At 48.1% G+C, this 14,759-nt stretch overlaps 1 protein-coding gene across 3 annotated transcripts in view; it reads left to right on the top strand.

Moving 5' to 3' along the window:
- Positions 1-4,501: 4,501 nt before the first annotated feature.
- UBE2O (ubiquitin-conjugating enzyme E2O) overlaps positions 4,502-14,759 on the top strand; it is a 56,020-nt gene continuing 45,762 nt past the window's right edge. For 2 of the 3 annotated variants that reach the window (XM_012662352.1, XM_012662351.1), the window contains exon 1: positions 4,666-4,933. Coding sequence is in view for 1 of the 3 variants with exons in the window: in XM_012662353.1 (XP_012517807.1) it covers positions 4,517-4,933 (417 nt within the window). In the remaining 2 variants the exon portion in view is untranslated. Of the gene's footprint in view, positions 4,934-14,759 lie in introns of all 3 variants that reach the window. The other variant, XM_012662353.1, reaches the window with a different exon arrangement.

The following is a 14,759-nucleotide window of genomic DNA, read 5'->3' as shown; positions in this document are numbered from 1 at the left end:
GGGGCAGGGGAGGGGAGAATGATCGCTTGGGACAATTTCCTGGTCACAGGAAGAAAACAACACACACCGACGATGAGAAGGAAAGTGAGGGGGGTGAGGCGCCCACAGGTCGATGGGTGCAAAGATAGGGGCACCCCTAAAATGAAATTACGAGAAACATCAAAAACATCGCTACATATCAAGAGTGACAGTGTTCATTTCTAGTCCAGCCACGTGGAGACGACCCTCTAAAGCATTGCAGAACACCCAACCGCCTCCCAGCCCTGCGGTGTCCTCCCCACGAGGGGCCGTAATCAAATTCACCTGACCAACAGAGTGGCCTCCGGAAATGGACTTTGCGAGTAAGGTGGCCAGATTCAGCAAGTGAAAGGACAGGACAACCAGTGAAATTTGAGTTTCAAACAATGAACAATTTTTTAAGTAGAAGTATATTCATGCAATGTTCGGAGCACATTTAGACTGAAGAATTATCCAAAAGTCAAATTTCACCAGGCAGTCTGTATTTTATGTGGCAACCCTATTTGCGAGGTCTGGGAAAGGGTGGTGAGGATGCCAGGAAGACCCGCAGGCGGCATCACGGCTCGGGGAGAGGGGTGCTGAGCCGTGGGCCCGGCCCGAGCCCCTCGGCCTCTAAGCCCTACGAAGTACATGATGCCCTGTTGTTCTTCGAGCTGGTGCAGTGGACTCGCTGGCCTTGCTGATCATCTTCAGGAAGGAGGGAATAAGTATGAGCCTGGCAGTCCTGGGCTCTCATTTATTGTACCACCTTTTCACTCTTGTCCCCAGCACACAGTGTTTTGTCGAGTGGATCACAACCTGTCCCCAGAGCAGGAGTGAGCATGGCCGAGGGCTGGCTGGTCTGGGGCCCAATCCTGACTGTGCTGCAAACTGACCTTTGGCAGGAGCCTCAGGCAGAGGCCTTTCTCCAGCCAGCCACGCGGGAGTGCGGGAGGTCTCCTGGGGGCAGATCACCTCCCACCTGGTGCCCCTAAAGTCCCCAGACACTCGCTCCAGGGTGGAAGGAGCTCTTCAGGCCAGCCCGGATTTGCTTACACAAAGTAGCAGGGAGAGGCCAAGCAGGCCGGGGCTCTCCCAGGAGGTAGTGTGGGGTCCGAGCACACTTTGTGGATCTGGAGAGGTGCCCCAGTGGCTGGTTAAGATGCGGGTGAGACAGGGCCTGCTTCCTGGAGATCAGTTCACTTTGCTGCTGGCTCTGCAGTCTCCTGCACACGCACACACGCACACACACACTCTTAGCAATGGGAGTGACAGACCGGCTCAGTTTCTGGCAGGCATATTTGAAAATAAGTGAGATTCTCCCTAGAGAGAAACATCTCTATTCCCCACAAAGGGCTGGGTGTTGGGGTTACAAGAGGAAAGGTTTTTTTTCATCAGGGAATGAAGTTCTTTCCTCCTTCCTAAACCTCAACAATTGTGAAAATAAAAACTAAGCAGCTGCTTCCATCCACACTCACCCCACTAGTCAGCCTGAGTGTACTGAGACCGTGGCTGGGGTTTCAGGGTCTGGGAAGAAGTCAAGCCTCAAACCTTGTCTGGAGCATCTCAGAACTGAGTGAAGTCACTGAAAGACACCGTGAGTTGGGGAGGAATTTACCGAGGTTCTATCTCTAAAATGGCTCAGTTGCAGCTCAAATTGGGGGCAATGGAAAGGGTTTGGAGATTGCACAGGCAAGAGAAGGCCAAAGAGTGCTGTTCTCCTTCCACTTTCTTTAACTCATTGGTGTACAGGGGGGTAGTGGGGAGGATGGGAAACTGACTGAATGGAGGGACAGGAATCTCAGGCCTTTGACGCCCACCAATATGACACATGATTGAGCTCCAATGCTATGCCAGGCACCACTGTACTAGACACCAGGGTTACACACACAAATATGACGTGATCCATATGCTCAGTTTAATCCAGTGAGGGAGAGGCCAGCATCTGAAATCAAGGACTCTTACCTACAACCCAGCAGGTTCCTGATAATCTATGTAAAGCACTTAGTATAGTACCTGGCACGCAGTTACAGCTCGATAAATGGTAGCTATTATTAGCCATTATTACAAGAAGCCACAGAATAAACATTGCATATCTTCCTGAGTGCCAATTTTACTCAACAATTAGAGAGGAAAGGACATTCTTTTTTACATTAAAATAAAAAACACAGGTATAAGCTGGAGTAGAATGCAAATTCACTTGGATATTTTTTTTCCACATCAGACAGGTAACATGCCCATGTCATAACAAGGTTTAAGGGAGGCATATCTTGAAAATCCAGTTATCATGCTTAGGAACTACAAAAGGATCATCCTTTGCAGGTTTTTATTTTAGAGCCAGGATCCATCCCCTCAGTGGGACACATGGACACACAGACTCGCCTCTGTAATCAGGAGCTCCTCAGAGGGAAGTCTCGAGAAACAGTAGAACTAGAAAAACTCCTGCACTTGGAGTTGGGAGAGTCCACTGGTTACTGTGATCTTAGGCACCAGTGACCCTAGGTGCCAAATTCCTTGGGCCCTGTTTCCTCATTGGTAAAATGAGGTTAATAATGCCTATATCCAAGACTCTGATAACAGACAAGATAATGTGCATGGAAGTACCCAGAACAATGCCTAGTCAATGATATATGCTTAATAAATATTAAGTTACCAGGGGCCAAGGAGACAGGGTTGAAGGGGCATGGGAGGTAGAATAGAAGCAACTAGGTTATTGCTGTTAAATCTCCTAGGTCTTTACAGGGGAGGGAGTGGAGACCTGTGTCCTTACAGCAATGATTCCAGATGGCCATTCTGCACTGTGGTCTGGGATGGGAAGGCCATGATTTGAATACTCGGCTTTGCCCTGAAATTGTGTTCTAACACCCCTCCGGCTCATTCAGCCCCAGTTTCTCTATATATTAGTACATAAATTTTCTAAGATTGGGTCCACTGACAATCACCCTAAGCTCAATATTACATCATTATATGATTAGCACTTGGCTTAGGGCATCTTATATACTCAGTTCTTCTAACTTTTCTATGAGTGTAGTTCTGTATCTTCAGCAGCCTGCAATCAACTCAAGGAGCTGGGATACTACCTTTTTTGAAGAACCTACATACTGTAATATCGAGCCATCTTACTAATCTGTTGTTTGTGGTTTTGCAGAAAAATGTGGAAAAAACTGATTTTGACTGAGAAGAGTTAGGGCCAGATCTTGAGTATTCTTAATTTCCCTTTCAAAGCCCATTATAAATCTATCCTCTGAGAATGTATCTAACTCTTTTGGAACTTACTTAGGTGAGAGATAAGTAAATTAGAATTACTTATCTGTGTCCAGTGGCGTGAACCTGTACTCCCAGCTACTTGGGAGGCTGAGGCAGGAGGATTGCTTGCGTCCAGAAGTTTGAGATCAGCCTGAGCAATGTAGGGAAACCCAATCTCTAAAAAAAAAAAAAAAAATTAGAATTATTTTTTATATTTTAAAATGGCAATATGGACCAGACTGTAACAGTTCTGCTGGTCTGGAATTTAGTTTAGGCAGGGTTTTTTGAAATACTACAATAATGGTCAGGCTTTATGGAGGGAGCTATATGCTAGGCCTTGTTCTACTTCATTTAATCCCCCCAATTACCCAATGATACAGGTACTATTATCACCCCTATTTTACAGATGAGAAAACTAAGGTGAAAATAAGTTAACCAGTTCGCCTACCTTTATATATTAGTAAGTGGCAGTGCCAAAAATTGGAATCCATGGCTCCCTCTCTTGCTATACTACCTCTTGCCATGCATACCTGTCTTCATGGAGCTTTGAACTTATCTCAATGAGTTTAAAGCCAAACCATTGGGGATACTGATACTTGCTTTTCTTTCTTACTTTTCTCTGGGCCTCCGTCACCAGTCCCTGGACCAATCGCTAAGGAATCATGATCTTCCAAGCTTTGCTTGGAACTCCCTAATACAATGCACTTTACATACACTCTAGACATATCTGTATAACCTTGCTTGCAAGCTGCCTTAGAGTTGCTTTTTAGCTATTTAATGTGTATTTGTTTTGTCTACTCAACTAGACTGCAAACACATTAGAGGTCAGGCATATAGTATCCTTCTCTTTCTGTAACCCTCGCAGTGCCTAGGACTAGGCTGGGACGCCAAGCGAGCTCATTAAAAGTTGTTGACAGCCTCTCCACCATCCTCCGCGCCCAACCCGGGCCGCTCCCCTTTTCCTCGGCTACCACTCCACTTCCTCCTCCTGGGTCCCCGCCCCTTCCCGCGCCCTTCAGTTTTATCCCCTCCGGCCTCGCCCCTCCTTCGTGGATTCCATCCTCCCCCCACCCTCTCGCAGCATCTTCAGCGTCCCCTAGCGACGAGGCGGCGGCTCCTAGCAACCGCATCCCGGTTCCCTGACGACGGCGGCACGTAGGGACACGTCAGCGCGCCGTGGCCCCGCCCCCGGCGCCCGCTGGCCCCTCCTCCCCGCGCCTCGGCCGCCGCCGCTGCCGCCGCCGCCGCCGCCCGAGACTCGCGCAGAGCAGTTATGGCGGATCCCGCAGCCCCCGCGCCCGCAGCTCCTACTGCCGCCCAGGCCCCGGCCCCAGCCCCGGAGGCGGCCCCAGTCCCGGCCGCATCCCCCGCCCCGGCGCCGGCGGCCGCCCCGGACTCGGCCTCCGGGCCGTCCTCGGACTCCGGCCCCGAAGCCGGCTCGCAGCGCCTGCTGTTCTCTCACGACCTGGTGTCGGGCCGTTACCGCGGCTCGGTGCACTTCGGGCTGGTGCGCCTCATCCACGGCGAGGACTCGGACTCGGAGGGCGAGGAGGAGGGCCGCGGCAGCTCGGGCTGCTCCGAGGCCGGGGGCGCGGGCCACGAGGAGGGCCGGGCCAGCCCTCTGCGCCGCGGCTACGTGCGCGTCCAGTGGTACCCGGAGGGCGTCAAGCAGCATGTGAAGGAGACCAAGGTGCGGCGGGCTGGGGGCCGGGCGGGCCGGGGGACCCCGGCTGCCCGCGAGGGAGGAGGGGGTTGGCGGCCGGAGCCCTGGGCCGGGGAGGGGCGGCGTGCAGGGCACTGCCCGGAGCGGAGCCACTGCAGTGGCCGAGCTGGGAGGACAACCTCAGCAGAGGGTACGCTCCGTGCAAAGTCATTGCACCAGCGCTGGACGCACATGCGAGCTGGGCACTGCTGACTCGGGACCTGGCCCTGGGCTTCCTGACTTGAGGGGACTTCCACGCCATGCTATGCTGTGGTGTCGGCTTCAAGATTAAAGATGTAGACCGACTCCCGTAGGGACCTCCTCAGGCTCTGAGGCGCGTTAGGCATTACACCAGTGCGGCGTTTTGCTGACCCCCTCGGAGCTCCGTGCTGCATTGTGCATCCAGAAAGGAAGGCCGTGGCCGGTCGGTGCAGGGAGGGGTTGTGGGCATTCCAAAACAAAGATAGAGGTGAAGATCCTGGCCGATGTAAAAACCCAAGAAGTTCACTAGATTACAGATGCATGTGGTGAAGCAACCCAGCCTCTTTTTGTTTTACCTTGCTGCCTCGTTTTAATTGCTGCGGGGAACTTTGTGAGTAGAATCGTTAACAATCAGAGCCATGATATTAATAGTACTGGGGTAGATTCTGACAGCTGCGACTGGGATTGATGACTCCTAAGTGCATTTGGACTTCTTGGAAAAAAAATGTTATAGAACTGTGGATAGAGAAGAGTCACCAATTTGGAAACCTGAAGGGTTTTTCTTGACCTGTGTTGGGGTGATGCTGGTGAATATAGCAATTTTACAAAACAAAGAGGTTTATTCCCATAAACCTGAAACCTTGAACCAGGGTTGGTTTGGTGGCTTGTTTTCCTGAGTATGAGTTCCTATCAGTGATTCACACACACATCCCTGCGTCTCACACCCCTTCTTCCTCTCCGCCTTCCCCTCCCCTTCAAGAAAACATTTCTAAGGAGGAATCAGGCCTGCACCATTTTAGTCCCTGGGAGGTTCAGGTCTGATTTCTGGGGAGGGCACTTTAGAAGTTAATCTGGGTTTCTCACACAGTGGGAGACAAAGGCAACAGAGGAATAGGGCTTCATGCCATACTACAAAGGGGGTCTGTGATGACTGCTTGGGCAGGAAAAAGGCCCCACTCCTGTGCGATCCATTTCCTAGTGGCAGAAGTGACTGCTGATGCCAGCAGGGTCTTTTTCTCGCTAATGCACACACGTCCACAGACACAGATCCTCACACAGGACCCACCTTCCCCTCAGAGAAATGTCGATCAGGCAACTACTCTCTGACTTGAAAATTATAAGTTAATTTGCAAAAGTATTTGGAAAATATTACTTTTTACAGCAAAATGCTTGTTTACAATTACCACCAGTATTGTTGTGTCAGGAAAAGAGGGTATTGCTCTGTATACTGTGTGACATCAGATGGTTGGTGGTGTCTTTCTGTGAGTTTTTTAAAGTGTTTTCACCTCCTGTTTTTTCTAGAGGTTTGTGACTTTTGGAATGCAGCTCATTTGACTCCAGCGTCCTGTCCTGTGTGTCATGGCCTCCTGCCCTGGGACTCAGAGAGGCAGACCCAGCTCACTGCTGGGAGCTGCCATGTTTATCAGTTGTTGTTCCTGTCCATCTTGACTTTGGTGGTTAACTTTGTTTACAGTTACGTTCAGTCTGCCTCTCCCACCAAGTGTAATGATACAAATTTGGACTTAAAATACCTATTTTAGAGTTAAATAAAAAACAACTTTAAGGCACCAACTTGGATAGATTTTGAAGCTGACCTCTTACGACTTGCTTGAAATTTGTTGAAATCTGTTTTGTGGCTCTGGTGGTGGTGTTTTCTTTGTCATTGTAATTTCTGTAGCTACTAGGCTTAGCAAAAGCCAAGCTGCATAGAAATTCCAGGGAAGTGGTGGAAAGCAGTGCCCCTTTATGGATGGCAGGATCCAGTTCTTTTAGGATGTGAGGATAGGTTTGTTTTGGGCAGGGTGGGGGTGTTATACCTGATAGGTAGCTCTCTGTTACCATGAGCTATAGGCACAGATGACCCTGGTCAGCTGAGTGTCTCCTGCTTTGGTCCTGGCCACTGACCAGGGTAGTAGGGTGATCCTGGGACCTTGCAGCACTGTGATTTAGGAAGATTTTCTTTCTCACCCTTCTCCTGTCAAAGTCCATTGAAGTGACAGTGTGCTGTAAAGGAAAGACCGTTAGACCAAAACTGAGCATTTAGGTTGTTTTCTCCTCCATCACTAATCTAGTTATGAGATTTGAGAACCTAGTTATTGATTTTATAATGTAGTGATTGATGGTTTTGAGAAACTTATATTTTAAAGCTGCTACCTATTGGAATTTTTAAAATAGTGTTCATTTGAGGTGGAGTGTTTCTTAAGCTATGGAATATTTTTGTAGTTTTCATGCTAAGTTGGAGGGCACTGAGTAAAGGCTGAATAGTCTTTTAACTTAAGTTTTTAGCAAACAAATTTACAAAGAGAGATGAAGAGACTGAGCAGCAAGTCCTCCCCTTTTTCTGCCACCTCCATGAAAATTAGCAACAGAAATAAAGTAAGCTCTTCCTTGAGCTATGGAATTTATGGTCATGTTCTGAGGCTTCCAGCAGCCAAAAATAAGCTTCTTAAGGACTTAAACGAAGCCAGCAGCCAATGCCTCTTATATGTTCCTTCCTTCCCCAGTCCCTGACCCCTTCAGCATGGTAGCCCAGTTATCCACTTGAACTCTTCCTGCTGGACCACGGATCTCCTTGGAGGAGGCCACTTCCCCATCACTGGTCATCCTTTGAGTAGAATTTTGGAATAAAGCCAAATACCACTTCTTGAGCACTAGACATGGTGGGTCCTTCTGGTCTCCGCCTGTCGTGGTTGGACAGAATGGCCCCTGCAAAGAAGGGAGCAGGACTGCCGTCTGTCGCTTCAAGTTCACCTTCCCTTCTGGAGGCGACCTGTTTATGCTTTAGCTTTCTTCTGCTTTCCCATCTCTTGTGCACCGTCTTTAAGGTTGCCACAACATTCAGAGCCTCGCCAGCTTTGAGATATAATACCTCTAAATTAGAGCTGTCTGTGATCACACTGCTTCTGTGAGGGGGGGGAGGGGTGTGTGTGTGTGTGTGTCTGTGTGTGTGTGTGTGTGTGTGTGTATGTGTATGCATGCTTGCGTGTGTGCGTTTGTGTGAGTGTGAATGAGTGCGAGTGAGAGAAGCATCCTGATGACAGGTCCCTCGGGAATTGGCTTTTCACTTTATTTTTGGCTCCTACTCAGGCCAGCATTTCCGTGGGGAAAGCTATTTAGGTGTAGCTTCACAGCACAAGCAGTTTGTCTTACTTGTCCAGGTGCCGGGCCCATTAAGAGCGATTGTCCTGTGTGAGTGTAATAGGAAGAAGTCATATTAGGTTAATCAAGATGAAGGACTAAGTCCATCTAAATCACATTTTATTCAGATAGGATCTCAGCGCTTATAGACTCTAACAGCTGTGCTGTGATTTTATTCTCTGTCCCTTCTAAGTCTTGGGCCTCAACACCTTGATGGTGCCTCTGGTTGCTGCCTGACTCAAGGGCACTTTCCCCAGATGAGGGATGGGTGTTTTCTACTGTGACTAGAAGCCAAAACCCTTGGGTGCTCTTCCTAGCTGGCACCTACCCTGAATGACCTTGGTTAAGTCATTGCCTCATTTTCTTTCTCTGCAATGAAATAGAAGGTCTGTCTTTATAACCCCTGCAATGAGCCTGCACAGATGGAATAACCAAAAGCGTAGCCTGGTCGTGCCTGGGACGACCACTTGGTTGTTAGCCGACACCATTCTGATGTTTGCCAGACAGAACCAGCCCTGTCCCTTCAGGAGGTCACTTCCGTGCATCACAGGCCGGTGCTGCACCAAAGGGACACCTTGGGAAGCAAAAGGGGGATTTGTTTCAGTGGTGTAGGGATTCCTGTTTGATCGTATTGTTGCTAGTGACCAGATGGATTATAGATTTGAGTTTATTAAGCTTCTTGTAGAAATGCTCATGAACTTCACACCTCTGTTACTACTTAGTAAGAAATTCAGTGATGCACATGTAAAGTAACACCTGCCAACCTGGGGCGGGGGGTGGAATTAATATATATGAACGTATGCGTGTGTCTGTGCTTTCCAGAGTCTGGAAGACATGTTTGAAATTCCCAAGAGACACGTAATGAGATTATAAATTACAAGGATGCTGGAGTATTGCTTTTGTATTTTAAGATAATAAGACAGTACACTGTTTACTAGGAGCCAGGTACTCTCAGTGCTTTATATAATTTACTTAATGCTCACAACAACCGTATGAATTAAGTACTATTATTAGCCCCATATTCCAGAGGAGGAAACTGAGGAAGAGAGAGGTTAAGTGAATTGCCCAGTCTGACACTGCTAAGGTGCATGAACCTGAATACAAACTGAAGTAAATGTACTTTGTTCTTACCTGAGAATATTTAAGTTCAGAATTCGTAGATTATTACTCTGAGTGCTGTAATCAAACATGAATCACAAACCCTGTGGTTGGCATTAATCATCCCGTCTTTAAACAGTTGAAAGTCTTAGTGTAATAGGAGGCAGCGACAAGCAAGGAGGGGAAGGCGCAGGATGTTGGCATGGGGGAAGTTGTACCAGCGGGCAGGAGGGAGGCAGCAGGATGGAGGAATGCTACGGCTGCACTGGTGGTGTGCTGCTGCTTTTGCACACTTTTCATTCCCTGACCCCTCAGTCATTCTCAAAATAACTGTCAAAAACACATTTCTAGAGAACCTTTGCATGCCCCTCGATGTTGAATGAAAGCAACCTCTGTAGTCTGATTCATTCCGACACTGGCTTTGTTCCCCACCTCCACCTCCTGGAGCAAAACAAGTGTGCAGACGCTCCACTGGCGTTTCTGTGTTGTCTTAGAAATGGTTCATGTTAGGAACTCCAGCTTGACCTCCTGTCCTATCTTCTGCTGTTGTCATCCTCTGGCTGGCAATGCTGAGTCATGAGACAGGTTCAGGAAGGATTCCTTGGAGAGAGGCTGAGTTCCACCTCAATTTTGGTTTCCTCTCCCTCCGGTTTCCCTGTACTGAGTTCTCCATGTGTTTTTCCTTTGGAACATTAAAGGTCTTTTTGTACCTTCCCTAACCCTACTTCACTGTTATCCTTTCTTCTCTCTTTTTCATTTTCCTGGTCTACCAAAAGGAACTTTTTTTCTCTTTTACTATTTTACCCACTATTGGGCCTCATGGAATCCAATGGAACCTGTTCAGGGCCAGTTCTTAAAAAGGGATGCAGTTATTGTGTGTGACATGAATTGTCATCACAACAGTGCTGGGCACATGACCACTGTCAGCTGCCCCTGGTGGTCCCTCAGTTGGAGTCAGGGTCGTTTTCTGTGATGGGAGGGTTTCACCCGGGGGGACATGATCCGCACTGCTATTCTCATGGAAGCTTTCGGAGTTTCCTTGCTGCCCAGTGCTTCGCCTGCTTCTGGGTGGAGGTGGGAGTTGTTAATTTAAAGTGATAATCAAAAGGGGAAAAGTAATAACTAGGAACATTTATAAAGTGCTTTCCAGTTTAGAAGATGCTATCACTTATCTTACTTAATAGGATTTTGATATTTGTAACTGAAGCTCCTTCCTGAGGCTCCACTTGCCCAGCGAACGGATGCCAGGCCCGGAGCAGGTCGTAGTTTTTGTGCTGCTGCGTCCGCATTTGCAGCTGTTACTGAGCAGCAGTGCCCATTCAGAGTCGCTTCTGCTTCTGCCATTTCAGCAAGCCTGGGGGTCTCTGTTAGGAACCACCTGAGATATGTGTGGTTACAGACAGGGAAGAGCAAAATGCTTACTGGAATTTTTTGTAGTTAGAGTAAAATTGAATTGTGTTAATGGATAACCCTCTGAACTTATGTACTCCAAGGTTACTTGCCCTTGTTTTGTTCATTGGCTCTACTCTGCGGTTGGGAATTTAATGTCCTTCGACCCAGCTGACTGTGTTGGATGGATCCTTGGGTCAGCTTTGTCCACCTCACCCAGAGGCCCCCCCCTCCCGACACAGGTATACCGTATTCTTCTGAAGCAGGGTTGCGAAAAGCAAATTTTTATGATTTAAACATTGCAGGCAAATGATAAACCACTCGGAAGTATTCAGCTGACAGTAAGTATTGGAGTGAATGTCCTTTTGAGGTTAAATCTGGTTGATACTCGGTTGGGGGATTTTTAGTTTGTTTGCATATTTTGAGAGACTGCAGCAGCATTTACTATTCTGCAGCTAGGTCAGAGCAGTAAGACACTTGCCAGGTCACTTTTGCTTTAAATTGATAGCATAGCTCTATCTGGGAAACAGTCTGACTATGACAACTTGAAGTTTAAAAAAATTAAGATACTGAGTCATGGTTGGAAAAAAAAAAAAAGACAATCCTACCCAACGGTAACATGAAAACTCCCTGCTAGCACTGACAGAGAGATTTCCTGCAGGAACCCTTAAAAAGAGCGTCCTTCATTTGCATCCTGCAAGAGAGAGCTGGTCTCTCCGCGCTCAGCAGCTCTGACGGTTCTTCCTCCTGGTTTTAGTTCTGATCCTTGTGGTGGGAGCTGCTGCTGGGATGAGGGCTGGTGAAGCTACCTTGACAGGCTCAGCCGCTGGACTACATTTGCTAACCCCTTAGGTGCAGGTCGAAAGTGCATCGACACAAGTATGTGTCTCTTGGTGGCTTCAGGAGCATCAGGACTTGACACACGCAGTGCTGAAAGCATCCTGATGTTTGTCTGCTCTGTTTAATTACTTAAGGGATTTTGAGGGCCCTGAAGGTTGATGACATCATCTTCAAGCCAAGGAAGAACGCATCTCTCCTGACCTCTGGTGTGCTTTTGGGGCAACCCAGCACCCTGCTGATGGAATGGATCCTGTCTCCATTTCCTCATGACTGCTCACCCTGTAAGCCTTTTCTGTCTGGCCTCTCACACCACTGGGTGTGGTGGCTCCCCTGAAGGTCACAATTGGCCAGTGAATTTGTAGTTACTGCATTTGCTGACATTTTCTCAGTCCTCGTCCTCCTTTTGATCTGTCAGCCTTACTTATTAATAATATGGTCGACTATGCCCTCTTTTTTTCCCTCCAGAGACAGTGTCTCGCTATGTTGCCCAGGCTGACCTCGAACTCCTGGGCTCAAGCCATCCTCCCACCTTGTCCTCCTGAGTAGCTGGGACTACAGGCGCCACTGAGCCTAGCTCATGCCCTCTTAATGGAAACTTCTTTCCCTGGGGTTCCATTATATCAGACTGTACTGAATTTTTCTCCTTTTTGCCTTTGTCATCTTCCTCTTACCCCTAGATGTGACACTTTTCCAAAGATCTGTCCTCGCCTCATCTCTCCCTCCCCGTTTTTTTTGGAGTGATCTCCATCCTATAGCTGCATTTAGATGACTTCCACATTTACATCACATCCCAGCTGCTACTTGATAGCTCCATCATGCCATCTAGACTGTGGAGATAAAATCTTGTGATTGTGACTACCCTCCCCGTCTCCAAGTCTGTGGAATTAAAAAAAAAAATTTCCCCAACTTTTTTTTGTTTTGGTGCCAAAACCCAGGACCTAACTTTTAAATATGAAAAAATTTTAAACATACAGAAAAGCTGAAAGACTAGACCAGTGATCACTAATAACCAACCATCATGAGTCAGCAGTTGTTAACATTCTACCATATTTGTTTTAGCTGTATGTGTATGTAAGTATATTTCCTCTTAAGCCATTTGTAAGTTAGGAGCAGACATGATGCCACTTTACCCCTAATACCAAGCTTGCATCTTCTAAAAATCAGAACATTTGGGATCATTTTAAATTTACATTCTTTGGCTTCCAGTCTAATTTGTCATCAGATCTTTGTTTGAAATGCCTCTTGCATCCTGTGCCTGTGTTTTCTTTCTACACCAGTTTGCTTGCTGTGTGCGTTGTGCCTGGGCTGGTGTGGCCTTCTCCCTGTTCTTCCTGTCTCTAGTCCCTCCTTCAGCACGGCCTGCAGCATCGGGCAGGCTCACCTCCCAGGTGACTGCTTGGGCCGCGTCAGGACCCCGCCTCTCATTGTGCTTTAGGTTGTCCTTCAAGGCCTTTCTCCCACAGGTCCTGCTTTCTCTCCTGCCTCTTCAGTTGACTCCAGCCAGTCTGACTGCTTTTCCCCAATTCGCCATGCTGTTCCTTGCCTCTGACGCCCCATGGCACACACCCGAGTTTTCTCTCCTGGATTGAAAGCTCCTTGAGAAATGAAGACAGGAAACCCTAAAGCTTGTGTGCTGTGACTCACATGTAGATTCTTGGGAAATATTTGAGTGAATGACCAGAGTTTGCTCCTTCTCACTTCCCTACAAAGAGTATTCTCATTCTTCTTCCAGATGTCCCATGGTCTGTGCTGGAGCTATGTGGGCCCCTTGTGAGCACACTCCACCCACCCCTGCCCAGTACTATGTAGGTTGACCCTGTACAGTAATTTACAGTAATTTATTGCCCAAGCAGGGCTCTGTTGAGAACACTATGAATAATTACTGCAGGACTGGGACATAGGGGCATCCCAATACTAGAAGAGCAGGTTATTCAAAATACACCATATTGTAGTTTACTGTTTTAGCAACTTCCGTGATGAGACTCCACAGGCAGAGTATCTGCACAGTGGGCCAGGATGAAGCTAGCTAGAGCATATTTGCCTGTGGTCGAAATGCAGCTGTGTCTCACTGCATTTCCCCTTTGATAACCCCCCCTGAAAGCACTTGGCAGATTCACACACATGTGAGTTTCCTCAGCAGTGATCAGCACCCAGTCCTTACCTTAGGAGGATGGCTGTGAGGCTCCTCTGTTGGAAAAGAATGCCAACCCAACGACACGTGAACCAGGAACAAAGTTGGCAGTGCGCGCTGCCTGCATCGAGACCCTGGAGGGATGGGAGGGACCTGGAGTTGCAGTGGTTATGCCAGGCCTGTTACTTTGAAGGAATCAGGAACCTTCGATTAAAAATGCATAAAACTACCTCTGTCAGAGGAGTGAGGAGTGCGTGAATAAATGCTCTAGACTGGCACTGCTCCGAGGCTACCGTTGCATGGCATCTCTTGTAATGCAGGTTATTCTGATTCCCTTGGACTGGAGAATTTGCCCGTCCGAGAAGCTTCGGGTGGCCGATGCTGCTGGCTGGGAATGTCCTCTGAGCCGCACTGATACCGAGGTCCTTCAAGGCCCTGTTGATACCAATAGCTTCAGTTTCTTACCCCCACCTCGAGGTTTTTATGTTTTGTTTTGTTTTCGTTTTGTTTTGAGATGGAGTTTCCCTCTGTCACCCAGGCTGGAGTACAATGGCCTCATCATAGCTCACTGCACCCTCGAACTCCTAGGCTCTAGTGATGCGATCCTCCTGCCTCAGCTTCTCAAACAGCTGGGACTACAGGCATGTGCCACCACACCCAGCTAATTTTTAAAATTTTTTGTAGAAATGGGGTCCCGCTATGTTGTCCAGGCTCGTCTCGAACTCCTGGGCTCAAGTGATCCTCTCGACTCAGCCTGAGTCGCTGAGGTTACAGGTGTCAGCCACCGCACCCACCTCTCAAGTTTTAGCATGTGATCGATTGGAGATTTTTGTATTCCCTCTGTTTGTTCGTGTACTGCCAGTGTTAATGAATCAGAAATTACCAAAAGGTGGGCTGCAGGAGGGGCAGGAAATTCATTAGGTGGCCTTCATAATGAGGGAGTGCTTTGGGATCAGCAGTGTTGGGGGTAGGAAGGCCTGCTTCTTTCTCCCCTCCCCATTGCTTGCTGACAGTTAT

The sequence above is a fragment of the Propithecus coquereli genome, unplaced genomic scaffold (genome assembly GCF_000956105.1).
Source record: "Propithecus coquereli isolate 6110/MARCELLA unplaced genomic scaffold, Pcoq_1.0 Scaffold76, whole genome shotgun sequence".
NCBI classification, from domain to species: Eukaryota; Metazoa; Chordata; class Mammalia; order Primates; family Indriidae; genus Propithecus; species Propithecus coquereli.
This window is presented reverse-complemented; position numbering and strand designations above follow the sequence as displayed.